An 18,486-nucleotide genomic window follows, 5' to 3' on the forward strand; every position below is an offset into this window, starting at 1 on the left:
TTTCATAAATGCTTTCAGAAGAAGAAAAAGAGGAGGTGGAAGGAGGAGAAGGAAGAAGAAGAGGTAGAGGAGGAAGAACAGCAAGGAGGGGGAAAAAGGAGACGGAGGGTGAGGGGGTAGGGAGGAGGGAGGAAGGAAGGAAGGAAGGAAGAAACCAACCCAAACCATCTGTACTGGACCATAATCGAAGTAGGACCATGGTTTACTTGCTATACCCTGCAAACATGTTCATTTATTCTCAAAACTGATTACAAAAAACAATGAAGCAAAAAATATCTCATACCTGTTCCAAGATATTCTTAAGGTGAGAATATGCTTCCTGAGGTGTAAACTTGAGTTCCAATATGAGACGATCTATTTTATTAATCACCAAGACGGGACGGATGTTTTCTAGCCAAGCCTGTCGCAGCACAGCATGCGTCTAATACAACAGAATACACACTCAGTGACACAATGTCATAAAAGAGTTAAGCAAAATATAGCTTGTCACTCTGGGCTAGTACGAGTATATAAACAAACAAGAGCTGTTTAGGAAGAGTGAGTATATTTACCCCTCCATTTGGCCCTATAAAATCCTTGTTCATTTAAACAAAAACATGGCTTTTGTACAATAATAACACAAGATAAAATGTTCAACTAGGACTAAAATTAACCCAACTGTGGATACTCTATGACTTAAATTTTCTGGATAACTTTTACATGTGATTCACTACATTTTAAATATTCAAAAATAATATACTGTAGGTAAGAGCATCAATTAAGAGCATTATATTTTCTTCTGTTTTATTTTTTCCTAAATACCTGTGAGCAGACTCCTTCCACAGCATCAACAACAATGATGCAGCCATCGCAGAGTCGAACAGCTGTGGACACTTCAGATGAAAAGTCCACATGGCCAGGGGAGTCTATCAAGTTGATGAGATACTCCTGATTATCTGGAACAGGAAGAAAATGAACAAAAATATTAATAAACACTAAATATTTAGTAAAAGTAATATTTAGGAAGCCCCCCCCCCCCCGAGATGTATAGTTTAAGGCTATTGTTTAACTGTACTATCTCTTAATTAGTTTGTGGGAGTATCATTCCTTTCCTTCCTCCCAAAATAAACAAAGGGAATCGTAACAATGATATCTGAGAAGCATTTAAACTACATATAATTAACTTGGATTTAAACATTTTGGGTTAAAAGGTAGAGAATTTGTGAGAAACTGCATTTGCTTTGTTAAAAGAAAGCATTCAATTGGATAAGGTTTAAAAACACATGTAAGGCCAGTTACTATTTGTCAGCCCCTTTAGTGATGGATGTGATGGTATGTATGTGTGTTGTGTGTGTATACACACACACACACACACGTTTAAATAGAAGTTATTATGATTGTTATTAATGGATAGATATTGGATCCATTTTAATCAACTTTGGGAAGAATAACTATTTCGTTCAGCAAGTTATCTTTTAAATATGTGCTAATGAAATTGATAAAACTATAATAAGAAGTATGCTTTTGCTTAGTATTAAATGAAGATCAATGAGGCTCAATTAGGATTCAGTTATTGCAACTGTACAAAAGATTGGAAGACTCAGTTTTTTCTTTACCCTTCATTTCATTTTTATTCTTTTTTCTCTTTTCCCATTTGATGTAGTATGTAGGCTTTTTGTATGATATAATTTTGTATGATATAATTTTAATGAAAATTGTTTTTAAAAAGAACAAATATATTCACAGAATGTACTATATCACCTTTTGCAAACAACAATGAAATGGCACTTGATTTCATTGTAATTCCTCTAATCTGTTCATCTTCTCGGCTGTCCAAATACCTGAGCTGTAAAATTAGAAAGAATTGCATTGTCAGAAGCTTTTGAAATAGAAAAAATCGATAGAACAAAAATAATAAATCTGAATGGAATGATGGACATGCTTAAATCTTACCTTTCCTGCCAATCGGTTAGAAATAATTCCATTGCTAGAAATAAGACAGTCAGCTAATGTGGTTTTCCCTGAAGGAGGGGAAGAAGAAAGAAAACAGCACACAAGGAAGGAATCAAATTAAATAATAATAATAATAACTTTATTTTTATATCCCGCCCCATCTCCCCGAAGGGACTCGGAGCAGCTTACATGGGGTCATGCCCGACAACAATACAATAACAGCAATAAAACAATAAAACAAGGTCAGCAATAAAACAATGTCATATCAATAAAAACATAACATCAATGAACAGTTATAAAAGTCAGAACACAATAATGAACAGTTATAAAAGTCAGCACACAAAAATGTCACAATTAAGATTGTAAACATTACTTCCTGACATCTATGACTATATATCCACTTCCTTTATTATCACAAAATGTCCAATTGCCCTTATCTGACACTGGATTATTTATGGACAGTCAAAGTAGATACATGTTGCAAAATTTATGTGATCCTTACATAAACATGCATACAGAGCAAAATTCCACTTTGTTTGATGAACTGTCAACAAAGACAAATGTCTAAAGTTAGCTAAAGTCTTGTATTTTAGTGTGTGCTTTACTTCTTTTGAATAGTTTTATTTTTTTCCAATATCGCCTGTATGTACTGTTGTCATAAAATAAATTAGCATCTACACAATTAATTAATTAATTAATTAAAGGAATATAAATTTAAGACAATATATTGTAATGAAACAGTTGGTGTTCACATCATAGAGGCTTCCTTACCATGGTCCACATGAGCCAAAATACAAATATTTCTGATATTGGCAGTCTTTTTCTGAAGCTCAATTATCTTTTTTGTGTTGATGACAACCATGGCTGGACACTATGCTGTAAGGAAAACACCACAAAGCTGTAACACTCGACTTAAACATGAAAACAAATAAGAATGGGTTTGTCAGGGTCACAAAGACAAACACTAGATAGAAAAATTCAAATATAAATAAAAAATCGAATTTATGCTCGATGCACAATTAAAGCACTGGCAGACTGTGCAAAAAGAATCTGTGAACCTCACCTCCTTCAAGATGAACTGAACCACCTAACCTGGGCTCTACAAGCCAATAGATACTCCACCACAGACATCAGAAGAACTGGAAAGCCAAGAACAAGCCACGAGAGTAAAAACAAAGATCCACCCAGAGGAAAATTGCTCTTACCACACATCAAGGGAATAACTGACCATATAGGGAAGCTGATGAAGACACACCACCTACAAAATACGAATCAAGGAGCATGAAAGGCATTGCAGACTAATTCAACCAGAGAAGTCAGCCATAGCAGAGCATTTAATCAACCAACCTGGATACAGCATATTATTTGAGAACACAGAAATGCTGGACCACTCTCACAACCACCATGTCAGACTACACATATAAGCCACTGAAATCCACAAGTACATGAACAGTTTCAACGGAAAAGAAGAAACAATGAAAATGCACAAAATCTGACTACCAATATTTTAAAAACCCTCTAAAATCAGGACAGTAAATAAAGAACAACATTAAGAAAACAAGGGAATTCCAGATAGGAAACAATTAGAGGCAGCTAACACCTCCTAACAAAGAATCCCCCAGGCAGGAAGCAGCCAGGCTTTGAAGCTGCAAGGCCATTCAATAATAATCAAGGTGACCAATAGCAACATTCACACTTGCCTCAAACAGACAAAAGTTATTTCTCCCACCCTGGACATTCCACCCCACTTGCTTAGTTTCAACAGACCTCACAACCTCTGAGGATGCCTGCCATAGATGTGGGCAAAACAACAGGAGAGAATGCTTTTGACCATGGCCATACCACCCGGATTTTGGAATATTCTCTATATGAGTCAGTTGGGACTCATATAATCCAGGGTCCTTCCATACACCCATATAATCCTGAATATCAAGGCAGAAAATCCCACAGTATCTGTTTTGAACTGGGTTATCTGAGTCCAGACTGCCATATAGTCCAGTTTAAAGCGGAAAACCTGGGATCAGATACTGGGATCTGGAATCGTGGGAGTTGTGGTTTTGCAAGGTCTTTTATCTTCTCCTGACAAAGAGCCCTTCCACACAGCCATATAATCAAGGCAGGAAATCCCACAATACAGTAGAGTCTCACTTATCCAACGTTCTGGATTATCCAACACATTTTTATAGTCAATGTTTTCAATACATCATGATATTTTGGTGCTAAATTCGTAAATACAGTAATTACTACATAGCATTAATGCGTATTGAACTACTTTTTCTGTCAAATTTGTTGTATAACATGATGTTTTGGTGCTTAATTTGTAAAATCATAACCTAATTTGATGTTTAATAGGCTTTTCCTTAATCCCTCCTTATTATCCAAGATATTCGCTTATCCAACATTCTGCTGGCCCGTTTATGTTGGATAAGTGAGACTCTACTGTATCTGCTTTGAACTGGAATATATAGCAGTGTGGGCTCAGATAACCCGGTTCAAAGCAGATATTGTGAGACTTCCTGTCTTAATATTGTGGGTTATGTGGCTATGTGGAAGGGCCCAAAGAGAGCTGGTGCCTTACAAGACTACAACTCATATCTTTCCACTGCACTGAGCTATTGCTGGTAAAGTGGTGCCAAGCTACATTAATTCCACAGTGTAGACGCAGGCGCAAATGTTTCTAAGCTAGCCCTGACCGTCTGTAAGAATCAATTCCCTCAGAAACAAGCTCACCTTCCTCACGCGAAGAAACCGGAAGTCTGACTCTTCCGGGACCGGCGGCTGAAGGGGCGGGGCGTAACAAAGCCCCGCCCACACCGCGCGCGCGCGCGAAGTACGCAGGCGCAGAGGAGGAGCCCACTGTGGAGGCCGAGAAGGTTGCTAAGCGACGGGGCGCTTGACTGGTCACCTAGCAACGGAGGAGGAAAACGACAGAGGTTCTCAGAGAGAAGCAGGAGTCGCCGCGGAGACGGGAAGATGAAGCAGCTCCAGTGCTTGTGCCAGATTTGCACCTGCGGGTAAGTGAGGCCACAATCATCTTCATAGTATACAGTAAATAAGTTGAAACTCATCTAGGGTAACCAGGGATAGGCCTTTATTTTCCTACGTGCTTTAAAGTCGCCTGTCAGACATAGGCCTCAAATAGACAGAAAAGCCTGGCCTGGTTGGTCTGAACCAGAACTCTAGGCATATCTTTCTTGTGTGTGTATGTATATCAGGTAGGTACAGGTTTTCCCCTGACGTTAAGTCCAATCATGTCTGACTCTGGGAGTTGGTGCTCATCTCCATTACTAAGCCGAAGAGCCGGCGTTGTCCATAGACACCTCCAAGGTCATGTGGCCGGCATGACTGCATGGAGCGCCGTTTATCAGGTATCATGGGCAAATTTGGGCCGTCCAGGTGTTTTGGGCTTTGACTTCCACCGCTTCAGCGGCTTAGAGGGAAAAGGAAAGGGCCTGAACCTGTTAGGAATGGTGGGAGCTAAAGCCCATACCTGATGTACAGTAGAGTCTCACTTATCCAACACTCATTTATCCAATGTTCTGGATTATCCAACGCATTTTTGTAGTCAATGTTTTCAATATATCGTGATATTTTGGTGCTAAATTCGTAAATACAGTAAATACTACACAGCATTACTTCGTATTGAACTACTTTTCTGTCAAATTTGTTGTATAACATGATGTTTTGGTGCTTAATTTGTAAAATCATAACCTAATTTGACGTTTAATAGGCTTTTCCTTAATCCCTCCTTATTATCCAACATATTCGCTTATCCAACATTCTGCCGGCCCGTTTATGTTGGATAAGTGAGACTCTACTGTATATCATCACCACCATCATCATAATCATTTGAAAGCTATTCAATGCTACCCATACATAAACCTTTTGAAATGTGTCAACAAAAACTCACCACGTTAAAACAGTGGACGTGGCTCTTAATGAGACATACCCCACTATCACAGGACATCTACGCCCTACACCGCTGGAGAAATTATATTGTTTCGCATGCATTGCACCACCTGGAAGTGGCAGCCAGCAATGAAGGGACCAATAATAATAATAATAATAAAACTTTATTTATACCCCGCCACCATCTCCCCGTGGGGACTCGGGGCAGCTCACAATGTTACAAAAGTAACAGCGCAAATACATAAACAATACACACAGTTTAAAACATAAGAAGATGATAAAACAGAAGTTAAAACAAAGGTTTATACAACAGTAATAATATCAAACAACCACCAATGCAATTCAGTCAACTTCAAAGGTGAGGGGGACTATAGCAGCAATAGAAGATAAAATCATTATATTAAAATACCCCAATAAAAGGAACCTAATAACATTCAGAAAAGCATTATTATGAGGTTGATGTCAAGGCATTGACATCTCCAGCCCCACCCCCTGTTTGGGTATCAGCCAGCATGCCAACGCCTTAAATCAGGAAATAATTTTCTAAGATCTACAGAAATTCTCGCAGGAACACCTCAGCAAGTGAGAGTCCAAAAGTGGCAGGCTAAAATCCGGTATCTCAATCAGTGGCTGACGCCAGATGAGAGACTCCCTCCTGGGCACACAGAAGACTGGGCGACTTGGAAGGTGCTAAACAGACTGCGCTCTGGCACCATGAGATGCAGAGTCAATCTTAAGAAATGGGTCTACAAAGTGGAGTCCACGGCATGCCAGTGTGGAGAAGAGCAAACCACAGACCACCTATTACAATGCAGTCTGAGCCCTGCCACATGCACAATGGAGGACCTTTTTACAGCAACATTAGAGGCACTCCAAGTGGCCAGCTAGTGGTCAAAGGACACTTAGCATAATGTCATTTTATTAAAAACTTTGTGTTTTCAAATACACTACAACTTGTACCCTTGATTCGCTCCTGACATGATAAATAAAAAAAATAAAAATGCTTTGAAATGGGTTGTAAAAATTCCCATTTCTTGTAGATGTATTATTACTTCAGCAAGCGTCAAAAACAAGACATCTGTTGAGCCAACTTAGGTGTAACCAGATATTTTAAGAAAGGAGCTACAATCTCCATATTTTAATACAAGGTGCTATTGAGAAAGCATGATTTTTCCAATGGGTTCTGGCTTATAAACTAACTGCCTTACTTACTTAGGCGATCCCTCGTAGTTCGAGGATGATGGTCCTCTATTTCTTGGATTTTTTTAATGTGTGGAGGTCGATGCATGGCCGGTCAACACACAGTCTTCACAGATTGAGGTCCCAACAGTGGTGTGATTAACACAACGAGAGTGGCTTCTCAGTCTGTTGCAGCCTTCTTCCGCCTTCACAGCCGTTTTTAACATGTACCATGTTATCCTCTGCTTGCTCCGCCGTTGAGGTCTTTGGGTCTTCGGATTGTTCTTGGTCTGGATCCTCCCCGTGGCCACTCCTGGGAGTATGTGACTCCCGTGGTCGTGCCCGCAGGTTCATTGGAACACGCAAGCCCCCTCACCACGTCAAGGTGACAATCTATCAAGGGGGTTATTGCCAGTAGCCAATAACAATGAAGCAAATTTATGATATTCTAAACTTGTTTTTCCCAGTGAGAAGCATTCTATGCCTCAAAGCGAACTGCTTTTGAAACCAGGGAGGGGGGATTCAGAAGCATTTGGGGATATGCAATGAAGTCAAAAAAGGAAAAATAATAAAATCATGATATGAACCAAATTAGATGTTTAAATCCTGGTCATTAGGCAGCATAACACTGGAAGGAGCACAGAACCTTTAAGTCAAACCAAATCAATATCTTTGATTTTGGGGCCGGGCTGTGGCGCAGGCTGTTGAGCAGCCTGCTGCAATAAATCACTCTGACCATGAGGTCATGAGTTCGAGACCAGCCCATGGTGGGGTGAGCACCCGTCAATTAAAAATAAAAAATAGCCCTTGCTCGTTGCTGACCTAGCAACCCGAAAGATAGTTGCCTCTATCAAGTAGGAAATAAGGTACCACTTATAAAGTGGGGAGGCAAGTTTAACTAATTTACGACTTGGAATGAGGCAGTGCCGTCAGAGTGGATGATGAAGCAGCTGCTCCCCCTGTGGCCAGAATCTAACATCCCCTCAGGAGAAGGTTAAATTGCCTCTGTGTCTGTCTTTCTCTGTTTGATGTGTTTATGGGAATTGAATGTTTGCCCTATATGTGTATAATGTGATCTGCCCTGAGTCCCCTTTCAGGGTGAGAAGGGCAGAATATAAATACTGTAAATAAATAAATAAATTATAGACCAGCATAAGTGGGGTACAGTCTCAAAAAAGCATGTACATAAAATCCAAATTTTATCGCTTTGAATGCGATTTCGTGCTTCTTGGTAGGGGGTTGGACTGAATGGCCCATGAGGTCTCTTCCAACTCTGATTCTATGATTCTAAAAGGCTTTAAAAAAACAAAGGTATGTTGGAAGCTAAAACACAAAACTCTTTAGAGCAGGGATTGGACAAAAAGGGGATGGAGAGGGAGGGAGATTGATGGATGGGTAGGAGCATTCAGGGCACAAGTCTAGGGGACTGGGATGGGAATAACTGATTTACATTTCAGTTCGCTGATAGTTGGATTGTTAGCTGTTGGATCCAGTCATCACTCGGCGGATTTTAAGTGCTGCTACACAAAACTTGGCAGCATTGTAGATTATAACCAGGTTGGTACCTGAGAACAGCAGGTTGGTGTAAAATTGTCCTGAACAGCCTGGGTAATCATATAGCAAAGACAGGCTGAGTCTGGATCGAATGTCCCTGTAGAACAGGCACTGGAGGAGCATATGCTCCATTGTTTCTATTTGACCGAGTCTCAGGGGCAGAGTCTCTCTGGGTAGTGGGTCTTCCAGTATCAGCCCTCGAGTACAACTGATGGAAGGGCATGACATCAAGTCAAACACACGTGTTTCCAATCTCTGCATAATAATAAATGCCTTATAAAATAAATATTGGCAACTATTTTGTAGTCAATACAGTATTAAATTGAAAGTGATTTAAGTAGCTGTTTAAACTTGTTTAGCTTTTGTTATGGCATTCAGTGTTTCAATGGGAAGATTTGTTTTGCTTAGGGATAGTTACCTGGGGAGTTTAATACATACACACAGGTCACTAAGAGGAAAAGAAACAAAGGGAAAATACATAGTAGCCTTTCTTTTCTGCGTGAATAACAGGGAATGTATTTCCACAACAGTGACATGGGTGGGGGGAATAACAGGGAAACGGGGAAATGGTTCTACTCCTTCAACTCCTCCCCCCTAAAATGAATCATCCTTCTCTATCTAGGTCCCCTTTTTGGAGTTCATCCAGATAATTGAACAGCACCCCAGTTGTTTTAAAAGACTTAGTTTGTGTTTGTATTAACTTTAGAGATGAGAAGACTCGGGGGGGGGGGTGTTAAATTAGGGAGGAAACTTCGGCAGTTCGTTTCTTCTGTTTGTGTTGCTTTCTGCTTACTCATAATATATTGGCAGAGTTAAGAAAGTTCCTTACAGTTCACGATTTCAATTTTTCTTTTGTTTGAAAAAAAATTGCAGAGGAAATTCAGTCTGATGTAAGGTATTAAACAAAACTGTAGAGATGTTACACATTAAATGTTACCAAAGTAACAAAAAAAAATCAGTCTTTGAGGGGCATTAAATACATTTTACAGTAGAGTTTCACCTATCCAACACTCGTTTATCCAACATTCTGGATTATCCAATGCATTTTTGTAGTCAATGTTTTCAATATATCGTGATATTTTGGTGCTAAATTCATAAATACAGTAATTACATAGCATTACTGCGTATTGAACTACTTTTTCTGTCAAATTTGTTGTCTAACATGATATTTTGGTGCTTCATTTGTAAAATCATAACCTAATTTGATATTTAATAGGCTTTTCCTTAATGCCTCCTTATTATCCAACATATTAGCTTATCCAACATTCTGCCGGCCCGTTTATGTTGGATAAGTGAGACTCTACTGTATATCTAAATTCTCCACACCTCTCAATTTCTGGTAGCTTTATATCTGTAATTATTTTTGATCAATGCTTTCTTCCTTTGTCTTTTTTGTTGTTCTTATTCAATTGTAGACGCCATTATTGTCCTCATAATCCGACAAGGATTTATGACCAGGGGGAAGTGGTGAACTTCCTTTCTGAATATGCGGATAAGTACCCTGTATATGGCAATGTCCCTCCTCCCCAGAGCCTCAAGCCCCAACAGCAACATCAGTCCAATGGTGGAAAAATGGAAGGCACCTCAACTTTCAGGTAAATATACTTCAATAATAGAAAGAAAGGGTCTTGAAGAAGATAAGAATAGGGCGGATGAAGGGATTCGTGAAATTGTTTCCAGAAGAACTTGAAACATTAGAATGATCACTAAATAATTTGACCCATATTTTAATGAAGATGTTGTCTGATTAAAGAAGTAATAGCCAATGAATGTAATGAGTAGCACATGAAATCTACATCTGTTTGTATATGACTAGAGCAATAATTCAGAAGCAAGAAAGCATTTTGCACATTTCAAAAACAATAACATAGCAGACATCCTATTGTAAAGAAACATTTCACTGTATATCAGTGGAAAGAGACACCTAACATCTGCAGTTATCATCGATAGCTGAATTAAAAATAATTAACAGGTTTCTTTTTTTCCCTCCCCAGTGTGTTATATTGTTAATTATCAAGGCAGATTAATTGGCCCTGGCTGGATCTATACTGCCATATAATCCAGTTTTTGAATGCAGATTAACTGCATTAAACTGGATTATATGAGTCTGCACTGCCATATAATCATGTGCCTATGTATCTATGTTGTACCCCGTCTCGAGCTTCAAGGAGAGGCAGGTAATAAATAAATTATGATGATGAAACTGGATTATATGATAGTTATGATCCAGCCTAAGTGTGGCAGTACTCCAAAAAATAGGATGATGGTGGTCGTCCTTTGGTTGGAGTATTATTTATTTATTTCTCACATTTATATCCCGCCCTTCTCACCCGAAAGGACTCAGGGCGGCTTACAACAGTGGCAACAATTAGATGCCCATACAAACCAATACAAAACAGCACACAAGACAGTTAAAACTATTAAAATACATTATGAATTAAAAATATACATTTCAAATATAAAATCAGATCCGTTCTTTCTCATGCTTTGTCCATAGTTCAGTCTGTGTCATCTTCACCAATTATTGATTAAAAGCCTGGGCACACAGCCATGTTTTTAGGGCTTTTCCGAAGCCCAACAGGGTTGGAATTTGACGCATCTCTCTTGGGAGGGTGTTCCACAGCCGGGGAGCCACCACCGAGAAGGCCCTGTCCCTTGTTCCCACCAGCCGTGCCTCCGAGGCAGGTGGGACCGAGAGCAGGGCCTCTCCAGATGATCTCAGGTATCTTGCTGGCTCATAGGAGGTGATACGTTCGGACAAGTAGATAGAGTACTCTAAATATGTGTATGGACTGGTTCCCTAACGGTGCCCAAACTATATAGGGTTAAATAATGCATTTCTCACCAAACAGAATGGTTTTCAAAACATCAATTTGTTATCTTCCACTGTTTTGTCAATTGCTGCCACAGTTGTTGCTCATTTAGTGCCTTCTGCTTCCTTCCTCCAGGGCTGATTATCGTCCATATGAAGTGGCAAATCGGCCTGTTCGAGCCCGAGAAGTGTACAAACCCAAGCCTGGAGAGATTGACCTTGGGACCACTTATAGAAGAGATTACAATGCTCACAAAGTACAGCCAGTAGCACTACTAAGACCTGTTGAAAGAAACTATGTTAGAGGAGAGAAACTGAATACCTTACCCACTTATCGAGGTAATAATGACTTTTATTTTAGTCAGATAAGAAAGATGATGGTGTGCTCGATTGCTTTGCTAAAGAGACTATTGCTGGCTTGAATTCATCTGTTTACATAGGCGTTTACCTCTTGTCCAAAGGTGCCCGTTTGGGTATTTTGTAATTTATATTATCATTTATTTTAGGTATTGTCAATAATATTCTTTATTTGTATTTCATTATGTATTAATATTATTATTTTATAAACCAATACATTTGCTGTATGTTGCAATGGAAGTACTACCAGTAAATGCATCAGTCTGGCTAAAGATCTTAACTGGGGCTTATTTTGGGGGATAGAACTTATATTACAAGCATTCTGAAAAAAACATGCTAGGGCTTATTTTCTGGTTAGGCCTTATTTTTAGGGAAATAGAGTAGCTGATTCTGGATCAGATAGGTGCCACCCATCAGGCAGGGTTAGACATGCAGTTAATATATTTATGAGGCAGGGATGTAGAAAATGAACAATCCGATCAGAATATATTAATGTATATATTTGGTTTTTGTTTTAAAGATGACTATAGGGCCTGGGACGTTCAAAAAGTGGAGCTCCATAAAGCACCGAACACTTATCATCCTCCTATGGAAAAATTTGGGAACACCACTACCTTTCAGGATGCCTTCTTTCCTAAGGAAATCTCAATCCAAAAAAGTTTTAAACCTGGTTTAACAATCAGACTTTCAGACCAACCTTTTAATGCCATGTCAAGCCATCGCAGCGATTATGTTCCTCACCCTCTAGAACCCAGATTTAAAATACCAAGAGATGAATACAAGCCACATAGCCAGCCCTTTGATAACACCACAACCCATCGGTGTGATTTCAGGGGACTTGTCGGAGAGGTTCCCAAAAGCTGCAAGCCTGATCAACAAGTGGCACCAAAGGGTCAATTTGAGGGACTTTCAGAGTTTCGCGAGCGCTTTCAACCCTGGCCCGTTTCCTTACCTGAAGTCCACAAAGCAAAAGAATACATTCCCCCCACAGGCAGCATGGATCTGAACACCACAAGCCACCTTGATTATGTTCATCATGATGTCAGTCCAATTGTCCTCATGAAACCATTACAAAGGAGCACCAGAAATACTGCCCCTTTTATGGGGACTACGACCATGCGGGACGCCTTTCAAGCCTGGGAGGCTTGTCGGCCAGAGGCTATCAAGAAGGTGGATGCGTTAAAACCCTCTGGGAAGTTTGATGGTCGGACCACCTTCAGAGATCACTATGTACCACACAACGTACCTCCAGTTCTGAGCTGCAGGCCTCCCAGGATGCCTCTATCTAGCTCAGTGCCTTTTGAGGACCAAAGCATGTACCGTACAGAATATACGCCAAAGAAACAAGAAATCTGCCCAGCCGCCTATGCATCGCCTTTGGGATATGAGTTTGTCAACAGCGATTCTGGCGGTCACAAATTCTTCCGCAGAATGTCCTCAGATATCCCTAACATTGCCCAAGAAAATGGTAACCGTATGCCGAAAGAAATAGCAGTTATAGCATAACTCAAAATTGTAGTTGTTTGCCCTTAAGCATATGGAAATTATTGTGCAAAGATAGACTACTGAAATAGATCTAAATGTTTTAATAAGCACGGTGATTATAAGATTTGGGGAAATCTCAAAATTACTTCATGATGTATTCGTGAAATGTGTGTAGGTAAAAATTTCTTTTCTGTAACTAGACCTTATGGGATGTGTTCATTTTAACTAAATAGTGCCTTTCAGCAATAATTTTGAACATTAATTTTCATTCAAGCACTGTTGAATTACACCCAAGAAGATATAACACCTAAATGATACAGCTCACATTTCTAGTTTGGATATACAGTTTTAAGTTGGCTCGATTGAACAGTATAAAAAGAGGGCCTCATGTTGCTGTTGTTGTTGGCTCACTTATGTCCTATGAATTGGAAAAACTGGAAAAGTTAAAATAGGTTAGAACCATGGATATTGTTGTGTGCCTTCAAGTATTTCTGACGTACAGAAGAACTATGACTTGCGCAGGTTTCTATGTCTGAGTGGGGATTTTAACTCTGTCCTCCAATGTCCAATGCTCAGACTGTCCATGCTACGCTGGCTCTAGGCATGTATACATGTATATTTGTTAAGACATTATTAAATTCTCTCATGTGTCCTTACATAGTGTATCGGCAGCCCCCAGGTTACGAACAAGATAGATTCTGTAGGTTTGTTCTTAAGTTGAATCTGTATGAAAGATGGAACAAATACATTTTTGGGTCCAACTCCAGCCAAATATATATTACCTTAGGATCGCATACGGAAGGGTAAACACACTCTGTGTTGTTTGTTTTGCTGTCTGTGCCCCTGTTCAGAAGATTTCACCTCACTTTCTGTCCCTGTGATAATTGAAATTTGAAAAACTTGGCTTGCTGTGGAAACAAGGATTGGTGATAAAGCGTCAGTGGAGGCACCTTTCAAGAGTGAATTTCCCTTCCGAAGGGTATATTTCTCTCACTTCCTGTTGTCTCAGCCCCGTTCTTCACAATGAGTCATTTGCAAGTCTGTTGTTTGGAACGTGGGGACTGCCAGTATTGGTTTCACTGTTGGGATACAAAGGAGAGCCCCTCCAGTGGTCCATAGTCCTTGAAGATGTGTATGTGTATATGTATGTGTGTGCGTGTGTGTGTGCATGTGTGGAGGGATAGTCCTTCAAATATCAAGGCATCAAGCCAGGGGTCCTCAAACTTTTTACATAGAAGGCCGATTCATGGTCCCTCAGATTGCTGAGGGGCCGAATTACATTTGAAAAAAAAAAATGAACAAATTCCTATGCTCACTGCACATGTCTTATTTGTAGTGCAAAAAAATCCCCCAACAACAATCATTTATTTATTTATTTATTTGCTACATTTATACCCCACCCTCTCTCACCCCGAAGGGGACTTGGAGAGGCTTAAAAGTTGTATGTACATACAATATATTATATTATTAGCATAGCACAATATTAGCATTATACTATACCATTATACCGTAATATTATTGGTAATATTACATTTAATATATAATATATAATTAATATTATTATATTATACAATATTATTATATTGTATTATTATGATTAGCTGCCCTGAGTCCCCTGTTGGGTGAGAAGGGCGGGATAGAAATACTGTAACAAATAAATAAATAAATATTATATTGTATTACATTATAATATTTATTATCAATATTATATGTATATACAATATATTATACTATTACCATATCATTCATTTACAATATTTCATTTACAATATTGGTAAATGAAAAAACAATACAATATTTAAAAATAAAAATAATTTTAACCAACAGACTGTAAACTTATCAGTATTTTAGTGGGAAGTGTGGGCCTGCTCCTGGCCAATGAGATAACCAAGTAGGATTGTTGTTGTTGTGCCAAGTCATTTCAGACTTTGGGTGAGCCTAAGTCTAAAACTGAGGGCGGGGGCCAGGTAAATGGCCTTGGAGGGCCGCATCCGGCCCCCGGGCCTTAGTTTGGGGACCCCTGCATCAAGCTGTTTAGGGCTTGAAAATTAAAAGCAAAAGTGCTTAAGACTGAGTTTATATGGTGTCCATATGATACTCCAATCTAGGTAATGTGCTTTGCTGTAGCTGCAGCACCTGAGCCATCTTCATGGATGACCCCATGTACAGCACATTATTAAAATTAAGACATTAGCACTACATGGACTACTGTGGATAGATTATCCTTATCCAAGAAAGGCCACAGTCATTGAGCCATAGCATCATTCTGAGTCTCCAGTAACAATGAGTGCATCTACACCATAGATTTAATGCACTTTGATATCACTTTAATGCCTATGTTTCAATATTATGGAATCACTGGAGCTGTAGTTTTACAAGATCTTAAACCTTCTCCGCCAAATAATTTTGGCACCTCATCTAAACTACAATTCCCATGATCTCCTCTTTTAATCACTGGTTGTGACAAGACTGACACCAGCCGAGGCATGTAGTCTGGATTTTAGCCATACTGACACACCTGACTTAAAAACAAAATGCTGCAGATTCCTGGGGGTCAAAATGTGAGACAAACCTTATAAGCTGTGCCTTCCTCCTTCCTTGAAAATACTTTAATAGGGTCAAGAGGCTAGTGATCTCCTTGCCATGGTAGTGCTTCCATCTCAAAGATCTGATGATGGAGAGCAGTGCTTCATGCTTTCGAGATACTTGATATATATTACTGGGCATCAGTCATTCCAAATCAAGCTAGATCAACTTACACATTAAGCAGTATTTTATATGTGATAGTTTATATTTTATATATCTCATATATATTGTATATATCTCAGCAAAACAAGCAAAGTATTGTAAGCTAGAGTGCAAAACCAATCCAGTTCAAAATAGATTATGTCCCTGAAAGCCATGGAATCTAACCACATTTTTTATTTGTACTGTGTTAACCTAACTATATTTACTTATTTCTACAATATTTGTATACTGCCTTTCAATGTTAATAATCCTCAGAGTGGTTTACAAAAAGAAAACTAGATTTCTAAGTACATGTTTATACATTCCTCACATTAACAGATACAGAATACAGGTGCTTTTATAGTAGATGTATGATGTAAGTCTATGCATCTTTACTCAGAAGTCAGGCTAACTTACTCATACATTTGTACGCAGTATGCTTGATATCACAGCTTAGCTGTAGATTTGGCCATAGCTAACTGTAGCTTGGTTTGGTCTGGGATGAGCAGCTTATTCCAGATTTCAATCAATTTCATCTTGGATAAAAAAGATATAAGCCTGAAATTGCATAATGAACAATATGTGTTATTCACCTTTGGAAATTATGTGTTAACTGAATCTGTTTATGTTAAGTTTGTGACAGAATGAACACTTTCTGTAATTATTGCTGTTGATTTTGTTCAAGATTTTTTTCCTAATTGTATCTTACCTTTATATCAACTTGTACTCGTTATTTTAGGAAAATCATTTATAACTGAAGTTGCATGTAACCCACATATTGTCCCCTCAAATCATCAGTCCAGAAACTGAGACCATGGAATAAATGATGTCAAAGGAACTCAATAAATCATCCAAAAAAAGGACAGGAAACCTTCTGAACTTCTGGGAATATTTGTATCACTTCCCTTGGTATTCTCACGGGATAGAGTCTCCTTGTTCTCTGCTTTGTCCTGTGTAAACATAATGTTCTATACATGGTGGAAAATCAAATTAAAAACATTTATCTCCTATCATTTATGTTTCTTATTTCTTGAAGTACACTTTGGACTGCAAGCTAGACTGGGGAGATAGCACTTTCCAATTCATGAAAAACTAGTTCCTCACACTTTGCAAATCAATATAGTTTTCTTATTTACAAATAATGGCAAGTATGGGATGGTAATCTATTCAATGGATAGGCTATCCCAACTTTTTCCTAACCCCCAATGATAAAATAACCAGCGGATTGTTTGCTTACCATGCAAAGTGTGTTACAGTAGTCTAAACAGGATGTAATCAAAGCATATTCATAAGATTTGGCATCTAAAGGAATGACCTTAGCTGGCATATTAGGTTTGGCTAGGCAAATGCACTCCTGTCACTGCTAAAACCTGGAAGTCTAAGCTCAGAGTTGAGTCCAGGAGATGTGGGCCTACAAATTCATTGGCCAGTCTCTAATATTATAGATTACTAGCTGTGCCCGGCCATGCGTTGCTGTGGCGAAGTATGGTGGTATGGGAAATAAAGTATTGAGGAACTGGTGGTAGTTAAGGTAAAGGGTAAAGGTTTTACCTTACATTAAGTCCATTATAAATGGGTAATATAGCTGTGTGGAAGGGCCTTGAGTCTACACTGCCATATAATCCAGTTAAAATCAGATAATCTGTATTTTATATGCAGTGTGGAAGAGGCCTGAGGCCTAACTCTGCCTGTCCCCTGGGCTGAGTGGGTTGCTAGGAGACCAAGTGGGCAGAGCTTAGCCTTGGATAAAAACAATTATTCCTATCCCTCTAATTAGGACTTTATTTTTCTTTTCTTTTTGTTGTATGAACGTAGAAGCATGGATGAGGGGTTGTGCTGCCAAGTTTAGTGTTTCTGGGATGTGTAGTTTTGTTGTTTTGTCCTAGCCCGAAATTTCATTACTCTTTTATATATATAGATAATAGATTATTTAGATCCATTTCAATCTGGCTTCAGGCCTGGTTATGAGATAGGGACAGCTTTAGTCACCTCGATGGATGACCTATGCAGGGAACTAGATTTGGGAAGCATGTCTCTATTCTTTCTGATGGACTTATTCTTTTTGATGAACATGGCATTCTTCTGGATTGTCTTTCAAGGATGGGACTTGGGGACACTGTTAAGCAGTGGTTCTGGTCCTTCTTGGAGGAGCAAACCCAGAAGAGGCAAATTGAAACTTAATCCAGGCAAGAGAGAGTTGCGCCTAGTCCATCAAAAAGTCAATTGGAATAGGGATTCTGCTGGACTCCAACACTACACCAAGACCAACCAACTCAAGTGGAGAGACTGTTGAGCAGTAGCATTGGTAGAAGAGTGACAAAATCCCTTATCTGTCCCAGCCACCCACCTTCAAAAACATACATCATGGGCATGAATGAATAATATAAGGTCTCTTTGGTTTATATGATAGCAACAGAAGAAGCTGCTGCAACCAATAGGTACAAGTATGTCTTGAGAATATGCATTTAAAATCAAAATATGAGCAGCAAAATGAATCCTGGCAAAAGTTAGATCATTTCAAATATCAAAAA

The 18,486-nt window shown here is 39.0% G+C and overlaps 2 protein-coding genes across 4 annotated transcripts in view; one reads left to right on the forward strand and one right to left on the reverse strand.

Moving 5' to 3' along the window:
* Nucleotides 1–4,752, reverse strand: part of efl1 (elongation factor like GTPase 1) — a 29,805-nt gene extending 25,053 nt beyond the window's left edge. The window contains exons 1-6 of one of the 3 annotated variants that reach the window (XM_062963563.1): nt 4,663–4,752; nt 2,704–2,808; nt 1,933–2,000; nt 1,741–1,825; nt 802–935; nt 284–421 (exon numbers count right to left, since the gene is read on the reverse strand). In XM_062963563.1, coding sequence (XP_062819633.1) covers nt 284–421; nt 802–935; nt 1,741–1,825; nt 1,933–2,000; nt 2,704–2,794 — 516 coding nt within the window. In that variant the 5' untranslated portion in view covers nt 2,795–2,808; nt 4,663–4,752. Of the gene's footprint in view, nt 1–283; nt 422–801; nt 936–1,740; nt 1,826–1,932; nt 2,001–2,703; nt 2,809–3,137; nt 3,657–4,662 lie in introns of those variants that run through there. The other 2 variants (XM_062963564.1, XM_062963565.1) reach the window with 2 other exon arrangements.
* A 62-nt stretch (nt 4,753–4,814) lies between these two features.
* Nucleotides 4,815–16,968, forward strand: saxo2 (stabilizer of axonemal microtubules 2). The gene is made up of 5 exons (XM_008122711.3): nt 4,815–4,946; nt 9,990–10,169; nt 11,523–11,725; nt 12,264–13,211; nt 16,695–16,968. The coding sequence occupies exons 1-5, from the start codon at nt 4,906–4,908 to the stop codon at nt 16,763–16,765; spliced, it is 1,443 nt and encodes a 480-aa protein (XP_008120918.2). The 5' UTR covers nt 4,815–4,905; the 3' UTR covers nt 16,766–16,968.
* The last annotated feature ends 1,518 nt before the right edge of the window (nt 16,969–18,486 follow it).

Source organism: Anolis carolinensis, unplaced genomic scaffold (genome assembly GCF_035594765.1).
Source record: "Anolis carolinensis isolate JA03-04 unplaced genomic scaffold, rAnoCar3.1.pri scaffold_11, whole genome shotgun sequence".
NCBI classification, from domain to species: Eukaryota; Metazoa; Chordata; class Lepidosauria; order Squamata; family Dactyloidae; genus Anolis; species Anolis carolinensis.

What these genes read in the sequence shown, in the direction of transcription:
- saxo2 (XM_008122711.3), top strand. Translation starts at nt 4,906, where the DNA reads ATGAAGCAGCTCCAGTGCTTGTGCCAGATTTGCACCTGCGG. An exon ending in TGCCAGATTTGCACCTGCGG is followed by an intron (nt 4,947 to 9,989) that starts GTAAGTGAGGCC and finishes ATTCAATTGTAG; the next exon opens with ACGCCATTATTGTCCTCATA. An exon ending in GAAGGCACCTCAACTTTCAG is followed by an intron (nt 10,170 to 11,522) that starts GTAAATATACTT and finishes TCCTTCCTCCAG; the next exon opens with GGCTGATTATCGTCCATATG.